The sequence below is a fragment of the Schistocerca nitens genome, chromosome 2, assembly GCF_023898315.1.
Source record: "Schistocerca nitens isolate TAMUIC-IGC-003100 chromosome 2, iqSchNite1.1, whole genome shotgun sequence".
Taxonomy (NCBI): domain Eukaryota; kingdom Metazoa; phylum Arthropoda; class Insecta; order Orthoptera; family Acrididae; genus Schistocerca; species Schistocerca nitens.
This window is the reverse complement of record NC_064615.1, coordinates 1,160,191,289-1,160,213,558: the sequence shown is the minus strand read 5'-3', so window position 1 is coordinate 1,160,213,558 and position 22,270 is coordinate 1,160,191,289. Positions and strand designations below refer to the sequence as shown.

The 22,270-nt window shown below is 42.1% G+C and overlaps 1 protein-coding gene across 1 annotated transcript in view; it reads left to right on the top strand.

Moving 5' to 3' along the window:
- Positions 1-1,605: 1,605 nt before the first annotated feature.
- Positions 1,606-22,270, top strand: part of LOC126235617 (dehydrogenase/reductase SDR family member 11-like) — a 140,463-nt gene continuing 119,798 nt past the window's right edge. The window contains exons 1-2 of the mRNA XM_049944328.1: positions 1,606-1,740; positions 16,256-16,418. Of these exons, the coding sequence (XP_049800285.1) occupies positions 1,606-1,740; positions 16,256-16,418 (298 nt within the window). The remainder of the gene's footprint in view (positions 1,741-16,255; positions 16,419-22,270) is intronic.

Here is a 22,270-nt window from a genome sequence, read left to right as displayed (position 1 = left end):
AGCTCACGCAGATTGGCGTGAGGTCTGGAACAGTTAAGGGAATTAATAGTAGCAAATAAAGTACGTAGTTGATGTAATACTTAACTTTACTCCATAATTGGTGAACATTGGTCTGACGGTACAGGCATCACAATATATATAACAATCTCAATATAAACTGTTAATGGCGCCTTGCTAGGTCGTAGCAAATGACGTAGCTGAAGGCTATGCTAATTATCGTCTCGGCTAATGAGAGCGTATTTGTTAGTGATCCGTCTCTGGCAAAGTAGGCTGTACAACTGGGGCGAGTGCCAGGACGTCTCTCTACACCTGCCATGTGGTGGCGCTCGGTCTGCTATCACTGACAGTAGCGACACGTGGGTCCGACGTATACTACCGTACCGCGGCCGATTTAAATGCTACCACCTAGCAAGTGTGGTGTCTGGCGGTGACACCACTGTTTCCCTCTCATTTGGATACGAAACTCTACTTTTTAGCATAATCCTCGCACAATGAGAGGGCCTTACCCATCCCTACCACGCTGGCCTCTATGCCCGCATGGTACCACCTACTGGTCGACGTCGGAGCTAACGTCAATAACCTTCCCATCATCCATGCACTGGTTCTTGCGGAGTGCATTATTCATTGGACTGGAGAGATGGACCTCGGAATGTGAGAGATCCAGCCTAAAGGGTGAATGATGAGTGGAGTTTTGTAAGCTGCTCTTCGATAAGCAGACATGTGTGAGGTGTTGTGTTGTTATGGAGAGGGAGACAGTCATTTTCATTTTTGTGGCAACGACCATACTGAAGTCGTTCCTTCAGTTTAATGAGTGCACCAGAGTAAACTTCAGAGTTGGTCATTACGTTATGAGGGGTACATCAAAGTGTCCACACTACGAAGAGAGATGTCCAGCACTGCAGCGACGTGTCTGTCTGTGATCCGTCACTCACCTCGAATGAAAACGTACACACGTCCCAAAAGTGCAAGAGTCACAAACGTGTGCAGCGAACCGGCACGTGGGACATCGGTGAGGTTTCCACCAAAAGGAAAATAATGACAGCACTCCGCTCTTTGAACGCACCTGCATTACTGATGCCATTTTGAAGGCTATGTATAGAGCCGCCACATATCGAAGCTTCATAAAACTACAGAAGCTGACGCATCGTATTCCACGATGTCTGCCAACAAATCTTCATGTTTTCAACAGAAAGGGACAGAGAAAAAATGTGTTATATTATTTATTGAACTCTCGTAGAACAATACCTTCATTTCAAATGTGGAGTTCACTCCGTCGACGTTATGTAGCTTAACAAAACTGTCGTCTGCAAACAAATTGTTTGGAACAAATGCTGCTACGTTTTTATTTATTTACATACAGCTGCGGTCGAACCGAATGTCGTTTTGAATAAGGCAAAAACTGCTCTTGTACCTGTTCCAGGTTCTAGAAGCTACTCGTTAAGGCGTTGCACTGAAGTCGTCCATCGGAGAGACAGATCTGTTTGCCCGCTGGCGGAGAGGAGTATGGACTGCGATCGGGCGATAACGGGCTGCCCTGCCGGAGCTACGCGGGCCGCCTGTCCTCTGGAGGCGAACAGCCGCTGAGGCGCGCCACTTGCCGTCAGGATGGAGCGGTACGCAGGTCGCGTCGCCCTGGCGACGGGCGCCAACTCCGGCATCGGCGCCGCCACCGCACGGGCGCTGCTCAGGAGGGGGCTCGAGGTCGTCGGCCTCGACAAGAGGATCGACAGGGTCCAGCTAGTTAACTAACCACCAGCCTCGGTACAGCATCTGAAAACTGGACAGGTTCAAAAAATTGTGCCAGTACTTCAGTTCGAAGTGTTATTTAGATAACTGCCACAGAAACAGCATGGGTTTCAGAGCAATAGAGTAATGAATGTGATGTATTAAGAGTAAGATATTACTTTTTTCTATTTTTAGATGAGTCACTTTTTTATGACACAATCGTAACTGGTTTTTAGTCTTCAAAGCCCATCCTGAGATGCTACTTTTTTTGAGTCATCAGTCTTCTGACTGGTTTGATGCGCCCGCCACGAATTCCTCTCCTGTGCCAAACTCTTTATCTCAGAGTAGCACTTGCAACTGACGTCTTCAATTATTTGCTGAATGTGTTTCCATATCTGTCTACAGTTTGTCCCCTTTACATCTGCCTGTAGTACCATGGAAGTCATTCCCTGATGTCTTAAACAGATGTCCTATCTTGCTGTCCCTACTCCATGTGAATATATTACTTTCCTCTCCGATTCTGTCCAGAAACCCCTCTTTATTACCTTACCATTCAATCTAATTTTCAACATTCGTCTGTAGCACCAGATCTCAAATACTTCTCTTCGGTTCCAGGTTTCTCACAGCCCATTCTTTACTACCACACAATGTTGTGCTCCAAATGTACTTTCTCAGAAATTCCTTCCACAAATTAAGGCCCTTTTTACCGGTGCTAGTCTGCTTTTGATGTCCACCTTGTCCCGTCCGACACAAGTTATGTTCTTGCCTAGGAAGCAGAATCCACCTACTTCATCTACTTCGTAATCGGTCCTGACGTTAACATTCTCACTGTTCTCATTTCTGCTACATCTCATTACTTTCGTCTTTCTTAGATTTACTCTCAATCCATATTCTGTACTCATTAGACTGTTCATTCAGTTCAGGAGATCATGTAGTTATTCTTCGCTTTCACTCAGGATAGCAATGTCATCAGTGAATGGTATCATTGATATCCTTCCAACATGAATTTTAATCCCTCTCCTGAACATTTCTTTTTTTTCCCTCATTGCTTCTTCGATGGTACAGTAGGGTCGAAAGACTGCATTCCTGTCTTACACCCTTCTTAATCTGAGCACTTGGTTCCTGGTCGTCCACTCTTATTATTCCCTCCTGGCTCTTGTACATACAGTGTATGACCCGTCTCTCCCTACAGCTTACACCTATTTTTCTCAGAATTTCGAACTTGCGTATCCCACTTCTTTGCGTATTGATTCTTCCTGACTAATCTCTTACACTTCAGCCTGCTCTTCATCACTACTGCATTCTGATCTGCTCCTGGGTACGCCTTACAATCGAGTATCTGATTTCGGAATCTCTGCATGTGTATGACGTAATCTAAGTGAAACAATGCCGTATCAGCCAGACTTTTCCAAGTATACCTCGTCCTCTTGCGATTCTTGTACAGAGTATTCACTATTACTAGCTGAAATTTATTACAGAACTGAATCAGTCTTTCTTCTCTCTCATTCCTTGTCTGACACCAATATTCTCCTTCCCTTACAACTGTACTCCAGATCCCGATTACTATTAGATGTTTATCTCCCTATTCGTGCTGTATTACCCGCTCATTATCCTCATATACTTTCTTTGTCTCTTAATATTCAGTTTGCGGCGTCGACATTTACACATGAACTATTGTTGGTGTTGGTTTGCTGTCGATTCTGATAGAAACAACACTATCAGAGAACTGTTCACAGTAACACACTCTCTGCCCTTCCTTCTATTTTTAATGAATCCTACTCCCGCTACACCATTTATTGCTGCTGTCGATATTACCCTACACTCATCTGACCATAATTCCCTGTCGTCTTTCCATTCCACTTCACTGACCTGTACTATGCCTATCATGAGCCTTTGAATTTCTCTTTTCAGATTTTCTAGCTTCCCGACCACGTTCAAACTCCTGACAAATCCACGTCCCGACTCGTAGAACGCTATCCTTTCGTTGGTTATCTAACCTTTTTGTCATGGTCACCTCCCCTTTCGCAGTCCCCTCCCAGAGATCCGAATGGGGGACTATTCCGGAATCTTTGACCAATCATGAAACTTTTTCAGTTACAGGCTACATATCTTGGGGGTACAGGTTATGTTTCTTTAATGCAGTGATTTCCATTGCCTTCTGCATTGTTGATTGCGTTTACTTAAACTTATGGGCTGACTTTTTTCTGGTTCATAAACATTTTATCTTTATCTGTTATTACTTTTATGTTGTAATTTCATGTACTGACACGTTCCATGACCTTGGACGTTTGATATTGTTGATTCTCCCGCCCTTAGGGGCAGTTTCCTAAACCGAGGACAAGAGAGTGGCCTTAACCTCCGTCCGCTCCATCGCCCTCTTTGACAAGGTCGTTGGCAGAAAGAGGATGATTTTTATGTCGGAAGTCTTCGTCCGCCAATGCTGGTTATTAATCAATATTTAAGTAGTTTCGTGTTTCGAACTTGGGACCGAAGGCGTCAATCAAATCAATAATCAAAGACGATACCCCTCGACCACTTGTGCATCACCAATGCTGCTATGGACAATACGAAAGGTTACAGTAAGACCTGAAACAAGTGCTATTTTTTCACTTGGTTTACTTGTGAGCTTATTAATGTGCTATAACAATGTATGTGGTTTCATACATATGAGCGGCATTTGATGGACGAGTGCTCATCACCGTCTCCACAAACGGGATGTTGTTTCTTCCAAAATGTATTAACAGTTCTTGCTGCTAACAAGTGAGTCCGACTGTAGGACTGTAACACTCTAAACACTATTCCCTGAACTTGTCATATTCACAGAGACTCAAAACTCCCTATCTAATGTCGGTAAACAAACAAACCAAGACTTACCATAATGTTGTGTTTGGCCTCTATATGCACATGAGTGAAATCCTTCAATAGAGTCCAGATTTTCTCAGTACTGTTAACCGTAATGAAAGCGTCGTCCCTCCGTGGATTCCCATTTATTTTCACGAAGCATCTTGGTGATACCCGCCTGTTGCTCGAGCGTGTAGTAACAAATCAGGCAGACCGTCTCTGAATTTCTTCGACATCTTCCTTTAATCCGTACTTATGGTGATCCAAAATACTGCAGCTGAGCTAAATTTTAATCAGAATTCTTCCAACAAATTTAAATAGATAAATCGCCTTCCCTACTGCCGACACTAGTTGCCCGTTTCATTTAATATGACTTTGCAGTGTTACACGTAGACATACAGAGCGTAACAGGTGCAATTTATTTTAATTTTATACACACGTCAAGTTCCGCAGGACCAAACTGAGGAGTAAATGTCCAAGGGCATGGAATGGGTCAGTACATGAAATTATAACATAAAGGTAATAGCAGATGAAAATCAAATGTTTATTAACCAGAAAAATGCCAGTCCGTAAACAATCGCGATCAAATAAGCTAATATTGTTAAGAAGAAATGACAGTAAGGAATAGTATATCTATATATATTAAGAGGCCAATGTCAAAATACCCTGACTCGGGAACAGGCGTCGACAAAAGGTTCGTGAACTTTCATCACTTATTGCCCGAACCGCCCGTTCCTCAGCCAAAATTATCCTTTTGGAATGGGAAGAGTTACCCTAAAATGTAATTCCATACGGCATAAGCGAATGAACATAAGCAAAGTAGACAAATTTTCGTGTCGAACGATCACTCACTTCAGTTACCGTTCGAATAGTAAAAATGGCAGCATTAAGTCTCTGAACAAGATCCTGAACGTGGGCTTTCCATCTATCTGAACACCTACAAATTTGAACTGCTCAGTTTCACTAATCATATGCCCATTTTTTGAAATTAAAACGTCGGGTTTTGTTGAATTGCATGTTACAAACATTAAAAATTGATTCTTACTGTGATTTAGTGTTAGTTCTTTTACTACAAGCCATGAACTTATGTCATTAACTTCCCTAATTCACTTTGGCAAACACGGATGGCATAGAAACAGGTCTAAAATAGTCTACATTATCCCTTTCCCCTTTTTATAAAGCGGCTTTACTACTGAGTACTCAATCGTTCAGGAAACTGACCATTCCTAAAGGGAAAGTTACAAATATGGCTAAATACAGGGCTGACATGTGCAGCACAGTACTTGAATATTCTGCCAGGCACTCGATCGTATCCATAGAGTCCATAGTCTTCAGTGATTTAATTATTGACTCAATCTCTCCCTTTTCTGTATCACAGACGAGTATTTCAGACATCAGTCTCGGAAAGGCATTTGCAAAGAAAGTTATATGATTCCCTGTAGCAATTTCATTTTTATTTAATTCACCAGCGATGCTCAGAAAATGATTGTTAAATACTGTACATACATCTGATTTATCAGTAAGAGAAATATTTTTTCCAGGAACTGACTTTATATCGTCGACCTCATGCTGCTGATGAGACACTTACCTCACAACTGACCATATGGCTTTAATTTTATCCTGTGAGTTAGCTATTCTGTTTGCATAACACATACTTTTTGCCTTCCTAATAACATTTTTAAGCAACTTACAGTACTGTTTGTAATTGGCTACTGCAGCTTGATTGTGACTACTTCTAGCATTTTGATATAATTCCCGCTTTGTTCTACATGATATCCTTATTCCACTTGTCAGCCACGCGGGCTGACTTTTACTGCTAGTACCCAGTTTAAAACGTTCTAATGGAAAGCAAATCTCAAAGAGCATGAGAAATGTGTTAAGCAAAGCATCATATTTGTCATCTATGTTATCAGCGCTGTAAATATCCTGCAACTCTTGTTCCTTAACGACGTTTAAGAAACTGACTATTGCTGTTCGATTAACGTTCCTACATAGTTTGTAATTATATGTGACGTTTGTTTGAGTACAAAAGCCTTTTAGTGTTAAAATCTGTGCATCATGGTCTAAAAAGCCATTCACCCTTTTACTAACAGAATGCCCATCTAGTAATGAAGAATGAATAAAAATATTGCCTATGGCTGTGCCACTGTTTCCCTACACCCTAGTTGTAAAGAACACCGCCTGTATCAGATCATATGAATTTAGAAGATCTACCAACATCCTTTTTCTGGCACCATCATTTAGAAAATTTATATTGAAGTCACCACATATAATTAATTTCTACTACTTCCTACAAAGTGAATCAGGAACCCTCTCTAGTTTGAGCAGAAATGATCTGAAGTCAGAGTCAGGGGACCTCAAACAACATTAATTAGCAGTTTAGTGTCACTAAATTCAACTGCCCCTCCTCAACATTCAAATATGTGTTCAGTGCAGTGCTGTGATACGTCTATGGACTCACACGGAATTCTGTTTTTTACGTACATAGCCACTCCCCCATCCCGAAAGGGATGAAAAACAGCCAGCTAATCTGTATCCTGGTAAAGGAAGCCTCTGAAGTGTCAAATTATTTAAGTGGTGCTCCGATATACAAATAATCTATAAGCAGTTCACTAACTTTGCCTCTAATACCTCTTATATTTTGATAAAATATGCTAATTCCCTCTCTACTTGGAAACATGACGTCCTCTGAAGGTGAGCCCTTAGTTAGAGGGACTTGCTTTAAGTACGTGCTGATATTTCTACTGGTGGCTGAGGACAGCGTACTGAACAATATTATATCTTTATTCATGTCACTGCAGACTAAAAGTCATAGTCAGTACAAGTCATATATTTTCAGGTGTGAAGTGTGGACGTGTAGACGCAAAACGCTTAGTGTATACTGACAGGCATAACACTCTTAATGGTGCAGTATGATCATGCAGTAAGCCTCAGGTCGTAAAGTTTCTGGTGTGTTTGTGGGAAGACTGTTCCAAGCAGAGAAATAACAACCAGCACGCTGATGTGTGTACACATCAAGGTCCTTTGTATGAGAATATCCGCAACTACACCTGTTACAGCCTGTATAATCGCCGTGTCTGTGTCCTTCAGCACAACACTAATAGTGTACCGAACAAGACAGCAGTGTTATCCCTACTCATCTGCATTAATTGACACTTTTCTACATTTCTAGCAAGCTGTCATTCATCATACCTAATTGATATTATCTCCGACTCATGCTGTAGCCTCTAACACACACTACGAAAACACTGTCCCTTACACTGCAGTGTAGTCAGCAAACAGTTGCTTTATCCATCACATCGTTTATCCATATATAGAGAATAAGATAGGTTCCATCACTCGTCCCTGACATACTCCAGGTAATAGCCTCGTCTCATTTGCCCTCTGGAGCAACGTACAAGGTAGTGTTGTATATTGTCGGACCTTCATTAAAACACAATAGAGCATTGCGTGGAATGCATTCTGGAAATCTAAAAAAAGTTGAATTTGCCTGTTGCCTTTCATGAATGGTTTGCAGGTTTTCATACAAGAAAAGGACAAGTTGAATTTTTCACGAGCGGTGCATTCTCAATCTGTGCAGATTTGTGGACAGAAACTTTTCTGTCCAAAGGTGATTTATTATTTTGCTCGATAGCGTTACGGATCCGTTCATTTACTCTTCTTACAAGCACGAGTCACCTGCGCTTTTTTTCCATTCAGTTGAGACTTCGCTGTGGGTGGGAGATTATGCGAGCTAGGTAACAGACCACTGTCCAAGAGTACTCCCCGTAACACCGAATACCGCATTCCGGACGGACCGGCGACTGATTTCTTTTCAGCTTTTTCAGAAGCTTATCTATACCAGAGATGACTATGACTATGTTTCCTGTACTGGGGTTTGTGTGACGGTCAACCGATGACGTCTGTACTATATTCCGCGGTGAATGATTTTTTAAACGCAAAATTAAAATTACTGTTTCCGTTACTGTCTTCTGTTGTCACACCAGACTGGACTGTTCGATGAGTGACTGGAGAGAAGCCTTCGACTCAGTTGCTGATTTTATGCACGGCCAGAATTTTCTCTAGGCCTCGTCAAGATCTGCTAACTTATGGAGGTGGAATTTGTGTGCTTCTTGCTTCTTCTTACAGATGCAAGAATTTCTACTAACTTTTGCCTGTCGTCAGTTCCGTTTCTGTTTTGAACGTAGTGCAACATTCCGAATTTTCATATTAAACCACGGTGGGTCTTGGCAGCCCTTAATCCACTTAATACGTGGCTAGCTGGGTTGTGGTGACAGACGGATCTGTAGCGCGCCCCAAGGTCTTGGTTAAGGTTGTAAGGTGAGAGATGTGCTGTCTAGTGAACAGCGGGCGCCAACAATAAATAACTTTTAAGTGTGATGCAGCGTGTTGCATAATTGATGTTTCAGATGATTTTGTTTCTAAGTCTCAGTTGTAGATGTCGTTCATGTGTTTTGTTGACAAAGTGTCTTTTCGTTCTTGTCGATGTGGCTTGGATCGTGTTGTTACAACGACGATCTTATTAAAATGGCGAAATTTTCAGTAGCAAGAAATAACGAACGAACGACGACATTAACACGAACACGAAAAATATTTTAAAATACCAAAACTGAAAAGTGTAAGCTTCACGTTAATCGGTGGCCTCTTTTGTTAACTGTTTCTTGTCGTTTCCTAGTAGTGCAATGTAATGCATGAAAAACACAATGTTGTGTATGTTCTACAGAATTAATTTATTTAGTTGGCCGGTGTAGAAGGCCATCATTAGACTTTAAAACACTATCATCATCTAACGAGTTACAATATTTGTAAACAATATTCTAAAAGATGTTACTCATCTAGACTGAGGCAAAAACACATAATAAATATCATCTTTGACAGTGCGGTAGCAACGCAATTAAAAAGGTAAAAATTTTAACAGTGAACAGATACAAAATGAGCAAACAAGGAAAAGCATTAACAATAAACTCACGAACACTGCCTATGTAACAATTTATATCAATCAAATGAAACTTCATCGTTCCAAAACAATTTTTTTCAAGTCTGAAACATCTACGAGTATTGTGTATGTATGGAGACAGACGTAACGGACGAAAATTTGTACCAAGGCCGGGATTCAAACGCGAGTGTCCTGTTAGTTAGGCAGACGTGCTAACCACTACACCGCCCTGGCGGACTGGCTTTGCACCACTGCAGGGCGTACCCCAGCAAGCCTCCATCCTCAACCAACCTCCCATTCACTTCTCAGCCCACTTGGCACAGCCTCTAAACTCGAACAGTGGAGAGACGCACGTACAAACTTCCATTCGTCGCTTCAGACTGCGTATATACAATTTACATCAAATTAACAACCCCAATAAAATTGGTATTTGTCAAGACTAACTAAAAGTAGCTTGAGGAGGTATTACATACGAAAAGTGAGACAGAAACAGAGTAAAAGATAAATTAGACAACTATAACAACAGAATTTATGAAGTACTTACATGATTACAATAAAATAAAAGTAAATACAGGAAACTGGAAGAATGTTAATAAACTAGGCAGCGTTAGATGGAATGGAAAGCTGAAAGGATTAAGAGAAGTTTAGAGGAAGAGAAGTATCGAGCGGTCTTTCATCATTTCATATTAAATTATAATTGTGGGCCAGATGTATGTTGATTTCCAGGGCTTCCAATACACTGAGTTTCTGGCCTTAGTCTGCTAAGTGAAATGGGACAATAACTGGTAGCTGGGGTCTTCTCAGTACATGTTCAGCGAATGTGGGGTAATCATTCTGCGACCAACTGTTGATTTCATGTTCTGCCAGCAAAATTGCTATCCCTCTGCCTGATTGGCCAATATAGAACTGATCATAATAAGGACAAGTAATTTTTTATATCCCACTTTACCTGTCCTAGCTATGGTATTGTACACTGTTCCTGCAGTCAATGCAAAGAGAAGCAGAGCACAGAAAGAGGAGGAATTGAATTTTCGGTTCTTGATTCCGATGAAAGGTGTGATCTATCAGCACAGGATTTTAGCTATTGACTGTGACAAGAAATTTGTGCCTCAGCCTAGATGAGTAACTTCCTTTCCAGTTTTACGAAATTGCTCTGCGTGTGTTGTTAAGAAGAACGATGCAATGTGCTTTCGGACATGCATGCATGGCAGGCATTGAGGCGACTACAGCCGTTATGAAATACATAAAATTTATTCACATTTGCGAATACGAAGAACCATCAGCTTAAGTGAATGACGTCAGTGAGAATTTGTGGCCACCCGAGATTCAGACCGGGACTTCCAGCTTTATATGAGCATTCACGTTTACTGCTTTCGCTATCCGTGAACAACTCATGGCCTCGCCTAAACTTCCATATGTCGTCTTTCCTGCAACACAACCTGTACTCGTACACAAATTATGTAATTCCCGTACAGGGGAGGAAAGTTTAATTGAAAGTCACTGTCCAGCGTTGGCAGATAAATTCGATAGTGCAGTGCCTGTCGTGATAAGAAGGACGATACACTGTCCTTTCAGACACGCATGCATGCACTTCTGAACCTCATGGATAGGGTATAGCAGCCGTCCATCTCGCCTCCCTCCCCCCACCCCCAAGCAGTTTCAGCGTTCATTTTCAGGGCAGCTAACGACTTTTGCAGTGTCTTCCTGACGTCCAGAAAGAATTTTAGTCTGCAACAGAATACGTGATGATCTGAAACGCCCTTTGTACCAGACTAGGACTCGAACCAAGAACCTTTCCCCTAACTGGTAAATACTCTACTCACTGAAATATCCAGTCGCAGGTCACGACTCACGATCCACCTACAAATCTGTAGTTCTATCACAGTTTCTACACTTCATAGCTCGGCATACCTTATAGGTTCAGAACTCCTGGAAAAAAGGATGTTATACAAAATTGACTTGCCCACAGCCTGATTCATTGATCTTGGAACCAATTTAACACTTCAGGAGAGTGTTTGCTTGAACATTACGTCATATTATAACCGTGTGCTGCACACTGGAGTGGACTTGTAACTAGGGAGGGAACAAATGTGTCAAAATCCAACGTAAAATTTGGAGTGTTGATAGGAGAGATAAGACCCACGTGAAACACCAGAAGGAAGTATACTGCGCGTGAACAGGTGATGTTACAGCAGTAATACGGCAGCCATGGTTCCGGTTCACTTTTCACACCAAATTGATATGCAAGTTAATTAAATTGTGGCAGTTGATTGATTTATGACGTTAACATATTATACTGCTAAGAGAGTTTTCATGTAACGCCTCCACCTCCACCTCGCCTTAACATATTGTTCTTTAAATTGATTTATGACATCCTTGGGGTTCATTTATGATCCCCTGAGGATACTCTGCCCTTCTGAGAAGACGTCTCAACATTCCTCTCCTCTGCCTCTTCCTTCGCCCCTCTACGAATTCTCTTCGCCCATAGAAACTCACATTTGACGTCAAATTAATTGACTAATTAAATTTATTAACTGGTTAAATCCATGCCATCTGGGGAATGTTCTAGCCACACCTCCCTCACTCTCCCTCCCCTCCCCATACTCGAAATTAGTAGGAAAAAACTCAGTTGATTAGCTAATTGGCGAGATATCGATTGCTACATATGAAATATTGTTTAAACAATTTGTGCTAGACAAGGCAATGTGTGGAATATTGTTTATTCAATATTTGTGGTTGACGAGGCAGTATGGAAATTTTAAATTATTGTGGTGCTTCTTTATTCCAATCATGCAAGGAATGCTGTCATCGAACACTCACCACACGTAATTACTCTGTCACAGATCGCCCTAAACATATCTGGCGAAACTAAACTGTTGATCATGTCTCTGACTGCCAGACTTATCACACTGCACAGCGCACGCCACTGGCCAGGAACTGCCACAGCTACGGGATCGCGATAATGCTCTACAGACAAAGAATCGGGTAGTGGCATCTGTCCCAGATAGATACCAGGCTCACTTCCTGTCCTTCTCTCTCTCTCAAGAGAATACTTCCTGTCTGTGTGTACCAACGTATACAAATACACACACCAAGATATCCTCCCCACACTTCCTCCCTTCCAAACGCACCTGTCCCCCTCAACACTCACGCAGACGAGACGCTGTTAGTGGCTATGTACCTTTGTTCTCACACTTCCGCTGCTATGGAAGCCTGTAGCAGATAAAACAAAGACATTAAGACATTCGGGAAGAAGTAGGCAGAGTGTGTTGAGTACCACACTATTCCCTTGTTTGATATGAACGAAGTACTGGATACCTGATAAACCCGCAACTGTGGATGTCGTGGAAATACTCCCTCACTCCATAATATCGATTGAATAATTAATTAAATCGATACTCTTCGTGGCTCTACCCTTCATTCGATCCCTGCGAAGCCCTACATTTCAGCAGGATAATGCACGACCGCATATTGCAGGTTCTGTAAGGGATTTCTGGATACAGAAAATGTTCGACTGCTGCCCAGGCCAGCACGTTCTCCAGATCTCTCACCAATTGAAAACGTCTGGTCAATGGTGGCCGAGCAACTGCCTCCTCACAATACGCCAGTCACTACTCTTGATGAACTGTGGTATCGTGTTGAAGCTGCATGGGCAGCTGTACCTGTACACGCTCCGTTTGACTCAATGCCCAGGCGTATCAAGGCCGTTATTAGGGCCAGAGGTGGTTGTTCTGGGTACTGATTTCTCAGGATCTATGCACCCAAATTGCGTGAAAATGTAATCACATGTCACTTCTAGTATAATATATTTGTCCAATGAATACCTCTTTATCATCTGCATTTCTTCTTGGTATAGCAATTTTAATGGCCAGTAGTGTATTCAGCAATTACGTCAAGAGCCCCTGCATGATGTGAAAACAAGAGTGACCTGTGCAATTACTACAACTTGAATTACTGAGTCGATCATTTCCTCCAAACCGAAACATCTTAATCGGTAAAGCTTACGTGATCAGTATACTGTAACCTTTGCCGAGAACTGTCTACTATTGAGAAGACCTACGGCTGTATCATGCAAAACAGTGCGAGAGCATGGATAGCAATTGAGTCAGAGACAGTAGTAAGAGATACGGTATTTGTTCCTTAGCAAGAGTTTAACAAAATTTAATTTGCACCGATTTCAAAATGTAGTCTTACTATTTAACCAAAACCGGGCATCGTCGTCTTTTTATTACCTACACAGAGATCTATAGTAAGTCTGAAATCATCCACAACTCGTCTATGATTTTGTAATTTGCTGTAAGTGTTCTATTGCGTCTTTTAGGTAGAACTGTCTATCAGTTCCAATATTTGCGAATGATTCCCTTGATTTGTTTATAAATGTTTTCTCTTGGTGACCAACATCGCTATCCATGTTCTCCAATCACTGTCTCTTAGTCAGCGGATTCAGATCTTCTACTTTTCTTGTTGTCAGCAGGGCTAAAGTGTTTCTCTCACGTGATTGTTTTGAAACTCGTTTTTCGGAGCAGTTATCTGATGACGGATTTAATATTACTTTACAAGATTGTTTGTTCTTACTGTCGATAATGTAAGCGAAAATTTCCTGGTTTGTATTAGCTGCATGAAAGTAGCCCCTTTCTGCTAATGTATATTTGAGCTACATCCGTGTAATTCAATTTATGCTATGTTGGATGACTTTACGACCGGCGCTTCTAATTCTGGCATCATGTTCAAGCATGCAGTTATCAGGCTAACTGGACCACCGTTAATTACTTTCGTCTGTGTGTACTAGCAGTTACGTTTTATTTGAATTTCGCCTAACCTAATAATTTTGCTCGCCCAACCACGAGAAGAGTTTCTGCCCCAACTTTGCGATGCATATTCCCTTTACTGTTGAACGGCGTGTCTAGTGTTATGTGAGAGTTATTTGAAGCTCTCGCTCCGGCAGACGACAACTAACACTTCAGGAACCTCACGTCCCCTATTTGATATTACATCGGCTTCAGTTACTGGGTTTTCAGATTACGAATTTTTATCTGGAGATCTTGGGGAATTTCGAGTCACACTCAACAAAATGTGTTCAAATGGTTCAAATGGCTCTGAGCACTATGGGACTTAACATCTATGGTCATCAGTCCCCCAGAACTTAGAATCACTTAAACCTAACTAACCTAAGGACATCACACAACACCCAGTCATCACGAGGCAGAGAAAATCCCTGACCCCGCCGGGAATCGAACCCGGGAACCCGGGCGTGGGAAGCGAGAATGCTACCGCACGACCACGAGCTGCGGACAAAAATGTGTTCCACATGCCCTCTCTTCCCTCTTGGCCGCTTCTGGTCTTTGGTGGACACTGGGGTAACTGTACGAGTCTCCGTAGCTCGTGGATCCTTCAGGTAAGCCCTGCACCGAACTGACGAAGTTTCTGCTTTGGACAGTCCACTTGGCTCCAGTTCATAGCAACATGCTCGGGCTGTACATAGTCTTGTACTGTACGTTCGTGGTATACATATATCCTATATGAATATACCTGAACTGGGGTAATTTGATGTCAAGCAATAGATATTCCAGTTCGCGTTCGTTATTCAGTACAAGATAATGAAGTTAGCAAAGCAGCGATATATACAAGCGACTTGAGACTCAACCATGTCCAAATGATACTGCTTTTGGAAAGCCTGGCAAACAGTTGTTCACAGGGGGCTCGACGACAGGAGGCATCCTTGCAGAAGCTGTGTACTTTGCAAAGATAAATATGAGCCGCTTCTGTCTGGGACCCACAGAAAAATCCGGGCTAACACCTATGTTACCTCCTTTCTGACAGATCATACAATATGAAACAAGTCGGCGGACTCTTGATATGTACCGATTCCATGAATACTTTCTTGCCCGTTGCGAGGGCTGCTTGGAGAAAAAACTGCAAATTATATAGTGCCGGTCGTCCTAAGATGTCTTGCTACATCGCAAGAACTCCATAAATCCACGTTTCGTTGAATAACGCGCTGCTCAGATTGCCCGACAGGAGCAACAATTGGTACACACTTTAATATTCCTTCTTCACCATGACAATTATCAACCACATTTAGCTGAGGCAACGGCAGAATGGTCAACATTATGTTACGACGTCAGCTTCAAAGAAACTGGGTACCGAACTATCTAACAACGCAAATCACATCAGCCCTACTTCCCGTCAATTCTAGTCTAATGCGGAAGATTTTCACAACAGGTTAATAGCAGGCCATGTGGCTTCCAATAGAACGGCACACCTGACGTAGACGGTATCCTATCTGAATTGTGGTTACTGACAGTTGAAGAGGTGGTTTTTTAGTTTTAGGTTCACTAAGTAAATTACAACAACGAGCAGAACACCAACTAAAGTCCTAAAAATTGTTTATTTCTCATACTGATTTGCTATAAGTTCTTAGAAGAATTCTGAAAATGTAAGTTTTTGGTTGTTACCTGCTTGGTGCTTTAATTCGATTAGTTAGTGGCGAAAGCTTAACACTGAATGACTATGTTAAGTTTCTTCACATACATGATCAAGTTAAGTGAGGCTACCTGTGTTCACGAATTCCGAGGTTCTGGGGAAACAAGAATATTATCATCCTTAGTGGCAACAACTTCTTTTTTCATGTAATTACGGCACACACTTGTGTAGAATTCAAGTTTGTTAAATGGCAAACTTGATCTATCTCCTAATGATTTTTTTTCTTCTGCCCCGTGCAGATTCCACAAATCTGTCGTTTTTTTCTTGCAGGCTCGAGAACTGAAGGACGCTCCGGGTAGGCTCTATCCATTGCAATGTGACGTCAGCTGCGAGGAGAATGTTCTACGGGCCTTCAAATGGATCAAAGAGAATTTAGGAGGGGTCGATGTTCTTATCAACAGCGCCGGCATTTGCAGAGAAAACCTTCCAACAAGTAAGTGAGCCACAGTTCGTCTCCATTCAAGTAAGAACCTTGAGACATCATGATGCTGCAAAGGATCTGGAAAGAGATTTATAGTTTATACGAACAGGTGGTAAATTACGCACAGAGCCGGTGCTGAAAAGGCTTCTTGTACGCTTACTGTTTCTCTCTGACCACGGCTGGATGTCTTGTTTATCTCGTGTCATATGTTTGAGACCCAGAGCAAGGATCAGGTGGGCCAACTTCGTGAGTCATCTATCATTCCCCTCAATAAACATTTTTATTTAATAGTCATTCTATCATAAGCCAACTAACAGTTACCAAGAATCTTGCTAAATTAATACAGATAACTGAGGTTTTAAAAGTAATATCGCAATGCATAATGACATTTGCACTATACTTAAAATTACAAGTGGTAGTATAAGAACATGTCAACGGTGCAACACAGTGATGGCCCGATTACAAAGGCTCGTGGAGTGGCCGCGCGGTGTGAGGCGTCATGTCACGGAGTGCGTGGCCCCTCCCACCGGCGGTTCGAGTCCTCCCTCGGGCATGGGTGAGTGTGTTGTTCTTAGCTAAAGTTAGTTTAAGTAGAGTTTAAGTCTAGGGGCCGATGATCTAAGCAGTTTGGTTCCTTAGAGATTCACACACACCGAATACAAACAATTGATGAAATAAACGGGTGGCAGGGCTGAGTCCGCGCATCTATTAGCACAACTGTGGGCTAACCCCACAACAGCACTTGAATTTAAGTTGAACAAACGACAAGTAAAGTACGTTAAAATGCATACATCTCCAGTGCATCAGTAAGCTCCAGACCTGCTCCGAGGCAAACATTGGACACAAGTACATATAATGTTGGTGTCCAAAGTCTATTAGCCACCTCACGCTAGGTGGTACACGATCATATTAAATCTTCCTTTTACTAACAATAATGGGGAGCGTAAGAAATCGACAACACTTTGGTGTCATAAGACATTGTTATTCTCGTCCCATATAGACAAGAAAAGACAAGCTGGCCAAACGCAATCTTCGTGTAAAAACCGTGCAAACTGTAATACTTGACTGATTGGCTACAACGCTGTTACACACAAATCAAGTACTTAATAAGTTACTGGGCACCTAAAACAAAATAAAGTACCGGGCCCCTACTAATATGATAATGACAATTAAACCCATAATATCTTTAAAGAAATCAAAAAACTCTGCTCAGTTTGCCCAAAGGCTTTCATCACATTCCCACAAGAATCTTGCAATAACAGAAACACTGACAAAATTACTTTCTCAAAATGACCAAAGCCATGATACAAAAGAATGGCAATAAATTTCTCAGCTTGAGGTTGAAATGGGAGATCCGCAGAAGCGTGTGTGACCTGCCAACACCTAGACCTCGTGCGATGACGGGAAAGCCGCCGAAGCAGAAGGAAGACGCGTCCCTGCATCGGACCAGCAGAACAGCAACGCGTCAACCGCTGCCGATACATAGCTGTCAACATATACCAAAGGACAAACAGCAGACAAGTTTGACAGAAATTAACATACACAGTAGTATTTAAGCTGAGATTTAAAATTATTTCCAAGGAAACCAACTATTAAAACTTCAGTATAGGAGCACCCCGTTCATAAACATTGGAAGTTAACCTTCCTACAAATAACAAGGAACAATGTAAAAAGTCATTTAAAAGAATAAATACATAATAATTGAAGCAAGACAAAAAAAGTCAATCTTATACCTTTACTGGGGCGTCTTGGTGACTGAATGACACTGTAATTCGCTACGCACCAAATGGCAGATGGTCGGCCATAAGGGCCGGCCGGAGTGGCCGAGCGGTTCTAGGCGCTACAGTCTGGAACCGCGCGACCGCTGCGGTCGCAGGTTCGAATCCTGCCTCGGGCTTGGATGTGTGTGATGTCCTTGGGTTAGTTAGGTTTAAGTAGTTCTAAGTTCTAGGGCCCCCCATGAACCATGGACCTTGCCGTTGGTGGGGAGGCTTGCGTGCCTCAGCGATACAGATGGCCGTACCGTAGCTGCAACCACAACGGAGGGGTATCTGTTGAGAGGCCAGACAAACATGTGGTTCCTGATGAGGGGCAGCAGCCTTTTCAGTAGTTGCAGGGGCAACAGTCTGGATGATTGACTGATCTGGCCTTGTAACATTAACCAAAACGGCCTTGCTGTGCTGGTACTGCGAACTGCTGAAAGCAAGGGGAAACTACAGCCGTAAATTTTCCCGAGGACATGCAGCTTTACTGTATGATTAAATGATGATGGCGTCCTCTTGGGTAAAATATTACGGAGGTAAAATAGTCCCCCATTCGGATCTCCGGGCGGGGACTACTCAAGAGGACGTCGTTGTCAGGAGAAAGAAAACTGGCGTTCTACGGATCGGAGCGTGGAATGTCAGATCCCTTAATCGGGCAGGTAGGTTAGAAAATTTAAAAAGGGAAATGGATATGTTAAAGTTAGATATAGTGGGAATTAGTGAAGTTCGGTGGCAGGAGGAACAAGACTTTTGGTCAGGTGATTACAGGGTTACAAATTCAAAATCAAATAGGGGTAATGCAGGAGTAGGTTTAATAATGAATAAAAAAATAGGAGTGCGGGTTAGCTACTACAAACAGCATAGTGAACGCATTATTGTGGCCAAGATAGACACAAAGCCCATGCCTACTACAGTAGTACAAGTTTATATGACAACTAGCTCTGCAGATGAAGAAATTGATGAAATGTATGACGAGATAAAATAAATTATTCAGGTAGTGAAGGGAGACGAAAATTTAATAGTCATGGGTGACTGGAATTCGTCAGTAGGAAAAGGGAGAGAAGGAAACATTGTAGGTGAATATGGATTGGGGGGAAGAAATGAAAGAGGAAGCCGCCTTGTAGAATTTTGCACAGAGCATAACTTAATCATAGCTAACACTTGGTACAAGAATCATAAAAGAAGGTTGTATACCTGGAAGAATCCTGGAGATACTAAAAGGTATCAGATAGATTATATAATGTAAGACAGAGATTTAGGAACCAGGTTTTAAATTGTAAGACATTTGCAGGGGCAGATGTGGAATCTGACCACAATCTATTGGTTATGAACTGCAGATTGAAAATGAAGAAACTGCAAAAAGGTGGGAATTTAAGGAGATGGGACCTGGATAAACTGAAAGAACCAGAGGTTGTAGAGAGTTTCAGGGAGAGCATAAGGGAACAATTGACAGGAATGGGGGAAAGAAATACAGTAGAAGAAGAATGGGTAGTTCTGAGGGATGAAGTAGTGAAGGCAGCAGACGATCAAGTAGGTAAAAAGACGAGGGCTAATAGAAATCATTGGGTAACAGAAGAAATATTGAATTTAATCGATGAAAGGAGAAAATATAAAAATGCAGTAAATGAAGCAGGCAAATAGGAATACAAACGTCTAAAAAATGACATCGACAGGAAGTGCAAAATGGCTAAGCAGGGATGGCTAGTGGACAAATGTAAGGATGTAGAGGCTTGTCTCACTAGGGGTAAGGTAGATACTGCCTACAGGAAAATTAAAGAGACCTTTGGAGAGAAGAGAACCACTTGTATGAAAGCAAGAGCTCAGATGGAAACCCAGTTCTAAGCAAAGAAGGGAAGGCAGAAAGGTGGGAGGAGTACATAGAGGGTTTGTACAAGGGCGATGTACTTGAGGACAATATTATAGAAATGGAAGAGGATGTAGATGAAGATGAAATGGGAGATAAGATACTGCGTGAAGAGTTTGACAGAGCACTGAAAGACCTGAGTCGAAACAAGGCCCCGGGAGTAGACAACATTCCATTAGAACTACTGATGGCCTTGGGAGAACCAGTCATGACAAAACTCTACCATCTGGTGAGCAAGATGTATGAGACAGGCGAAATACCCTCAGACTTCAAGAAGAATATAATAATTCCAATTCCAAAGAAAGCAGGTGTTGACAGATGTGAAAATTACCGAACTATCAGTTTAATAAGTCACAGCTGCAAAGTACAAACGCGAATTCTTTACAGACGAATGGAAAAACTGGTAGAAGCGGACCTCGGGGAAGATCAGTTTGGATTCCGTAGAAATGTTGGAACACGTGAGGCAGTACTAACCTTACGACTTATCTTAGAAGAAAGATTAAGAAAAGGCAAACCTACGTTTCTAGCATTTGTAGTCTTAGAGAAAGCTTTTGACAACGTTAACTGGAATACTCTCTTTCAAATTCTGAAGGTGGCAGGGGTAAAATACAGGGAGCGAAAGGCTATTTACAATTTGTACAGAAACCAGATGGCAGTTATAAGAGCCGAGGGGCATGAAAGGGAAGCAGTGGTTGGGAAAGGAGTGAGACAGGGTTGTAGCCTCTCCCCGATGTTATTCAATCTGTATATTGAGCAAGCAGGAAAGAAAACGAAAGAAAAATTCGGAGTAGGTATTAAAATTCATGGAGAAGAAGTAAAAACTTCGCCGATGACATTGTAATTCTGTCAGAGAGAGCAAAGGACTTGGAAGAGCAGTTGAACGGAATGGACAGTGCCTTGAAAGGAGGATATAAGATGAACATCAACAAAAGCAAAACGAGGATAATGGAATGTAGTCAAATTAAATCGGGTGATGCTGAGGGAATTAGATTAGGAAATGAGACACTTAAAGTAGTAAAGGAGTTTTGCTATTTAGGGAGTAAAATAACTGATGATGGTCGAAGTAGAGAGGATATAAAATGTAGACTGGCAATGGCAAGGAAATCGTTTCTGAAGAAGAGAAATTTGTTAACATCGAGTATAGATTTAAGTGTCAGGAAGTCGTTTCTGAAAGTATTTGTATGGAGTGTAGGCATGTATGGAAGTGAAACATGGACGATAACCAGTTTGGACAAGAAGAGAATAGAAGCTTTCGAAATGTGGTGCTACAGAAGAATGCTGAAGATAAGGTGGGTAGATCACGTAACTAATGAGGAGGTATTGAATAGGATTGGGGAGAAGAGAAGTTTGTGGCACAACTTGAGTAGAAGAAGGGATCGGTTGGTAGGACATGTTTTGAGGCATCAAGGGATCACAAATTTAGCATTGGAGGGCAGCGTGGAGGGTAAAAATCGTAGAGGGAGACCAAGAGATGAATACTCTAAGCAGATTCAGAAGGATGTATGTTGCAGTAGGTACTGGGAGATGAAGAAGCTTGCACAGGATAGAGTAGCATGGAGAACTGCATCAAACCAGTCTCAGGACTGAAGACCACAACAACAACAACAAGTTCTAGGGGACTGATGACCTCAGAAGTTAAGTCCCATAGTGCTCAGCGCCATTTTTGAATTTTCGGCCATAAGGTCTACAACAAACAAAAATCACACTCAGATGTATCAAATAATCAATGATAACAGTGACTTCAGGTACCAGATTAACATTGCACAATACAAGCTTGGCGCTTGAAGAAACCTCCAGGCTGACACACACAGGCCCGAAAGGTGTCACTGAAAGGCATAAAAGAACCGGATTCGTGGCCAGCTAGCATCGTAGGACAATTAACAGTCTTTAAGTACAGTAGTTACTGAATAGTCTTCGTACATGATTTCACGTTAATGCGAAGGAGGCCAATAGCTTCAGGACTCCAAGTAGGGACTGGATAATACTGCCCTCCTGCTCGTGGCTGCTAACAAGCGGTTCAGTACATCTCGGCGTATTTAGCCCACCACAATTAACTGATGCATTTCGTGACGAGAGCCGCTCTTTGCCCCCTCAGCTCACCGGCACCAACGGTAAACGCTACATGAAAAGGCGGGACCTACGAACCAACGGTCAACGGTTTCAACTCTCTGCATTCGTCAGTACGCCAGCTACTCAGACACACCCGTCCAGATGCGACTTCCATACACCACTCCTTA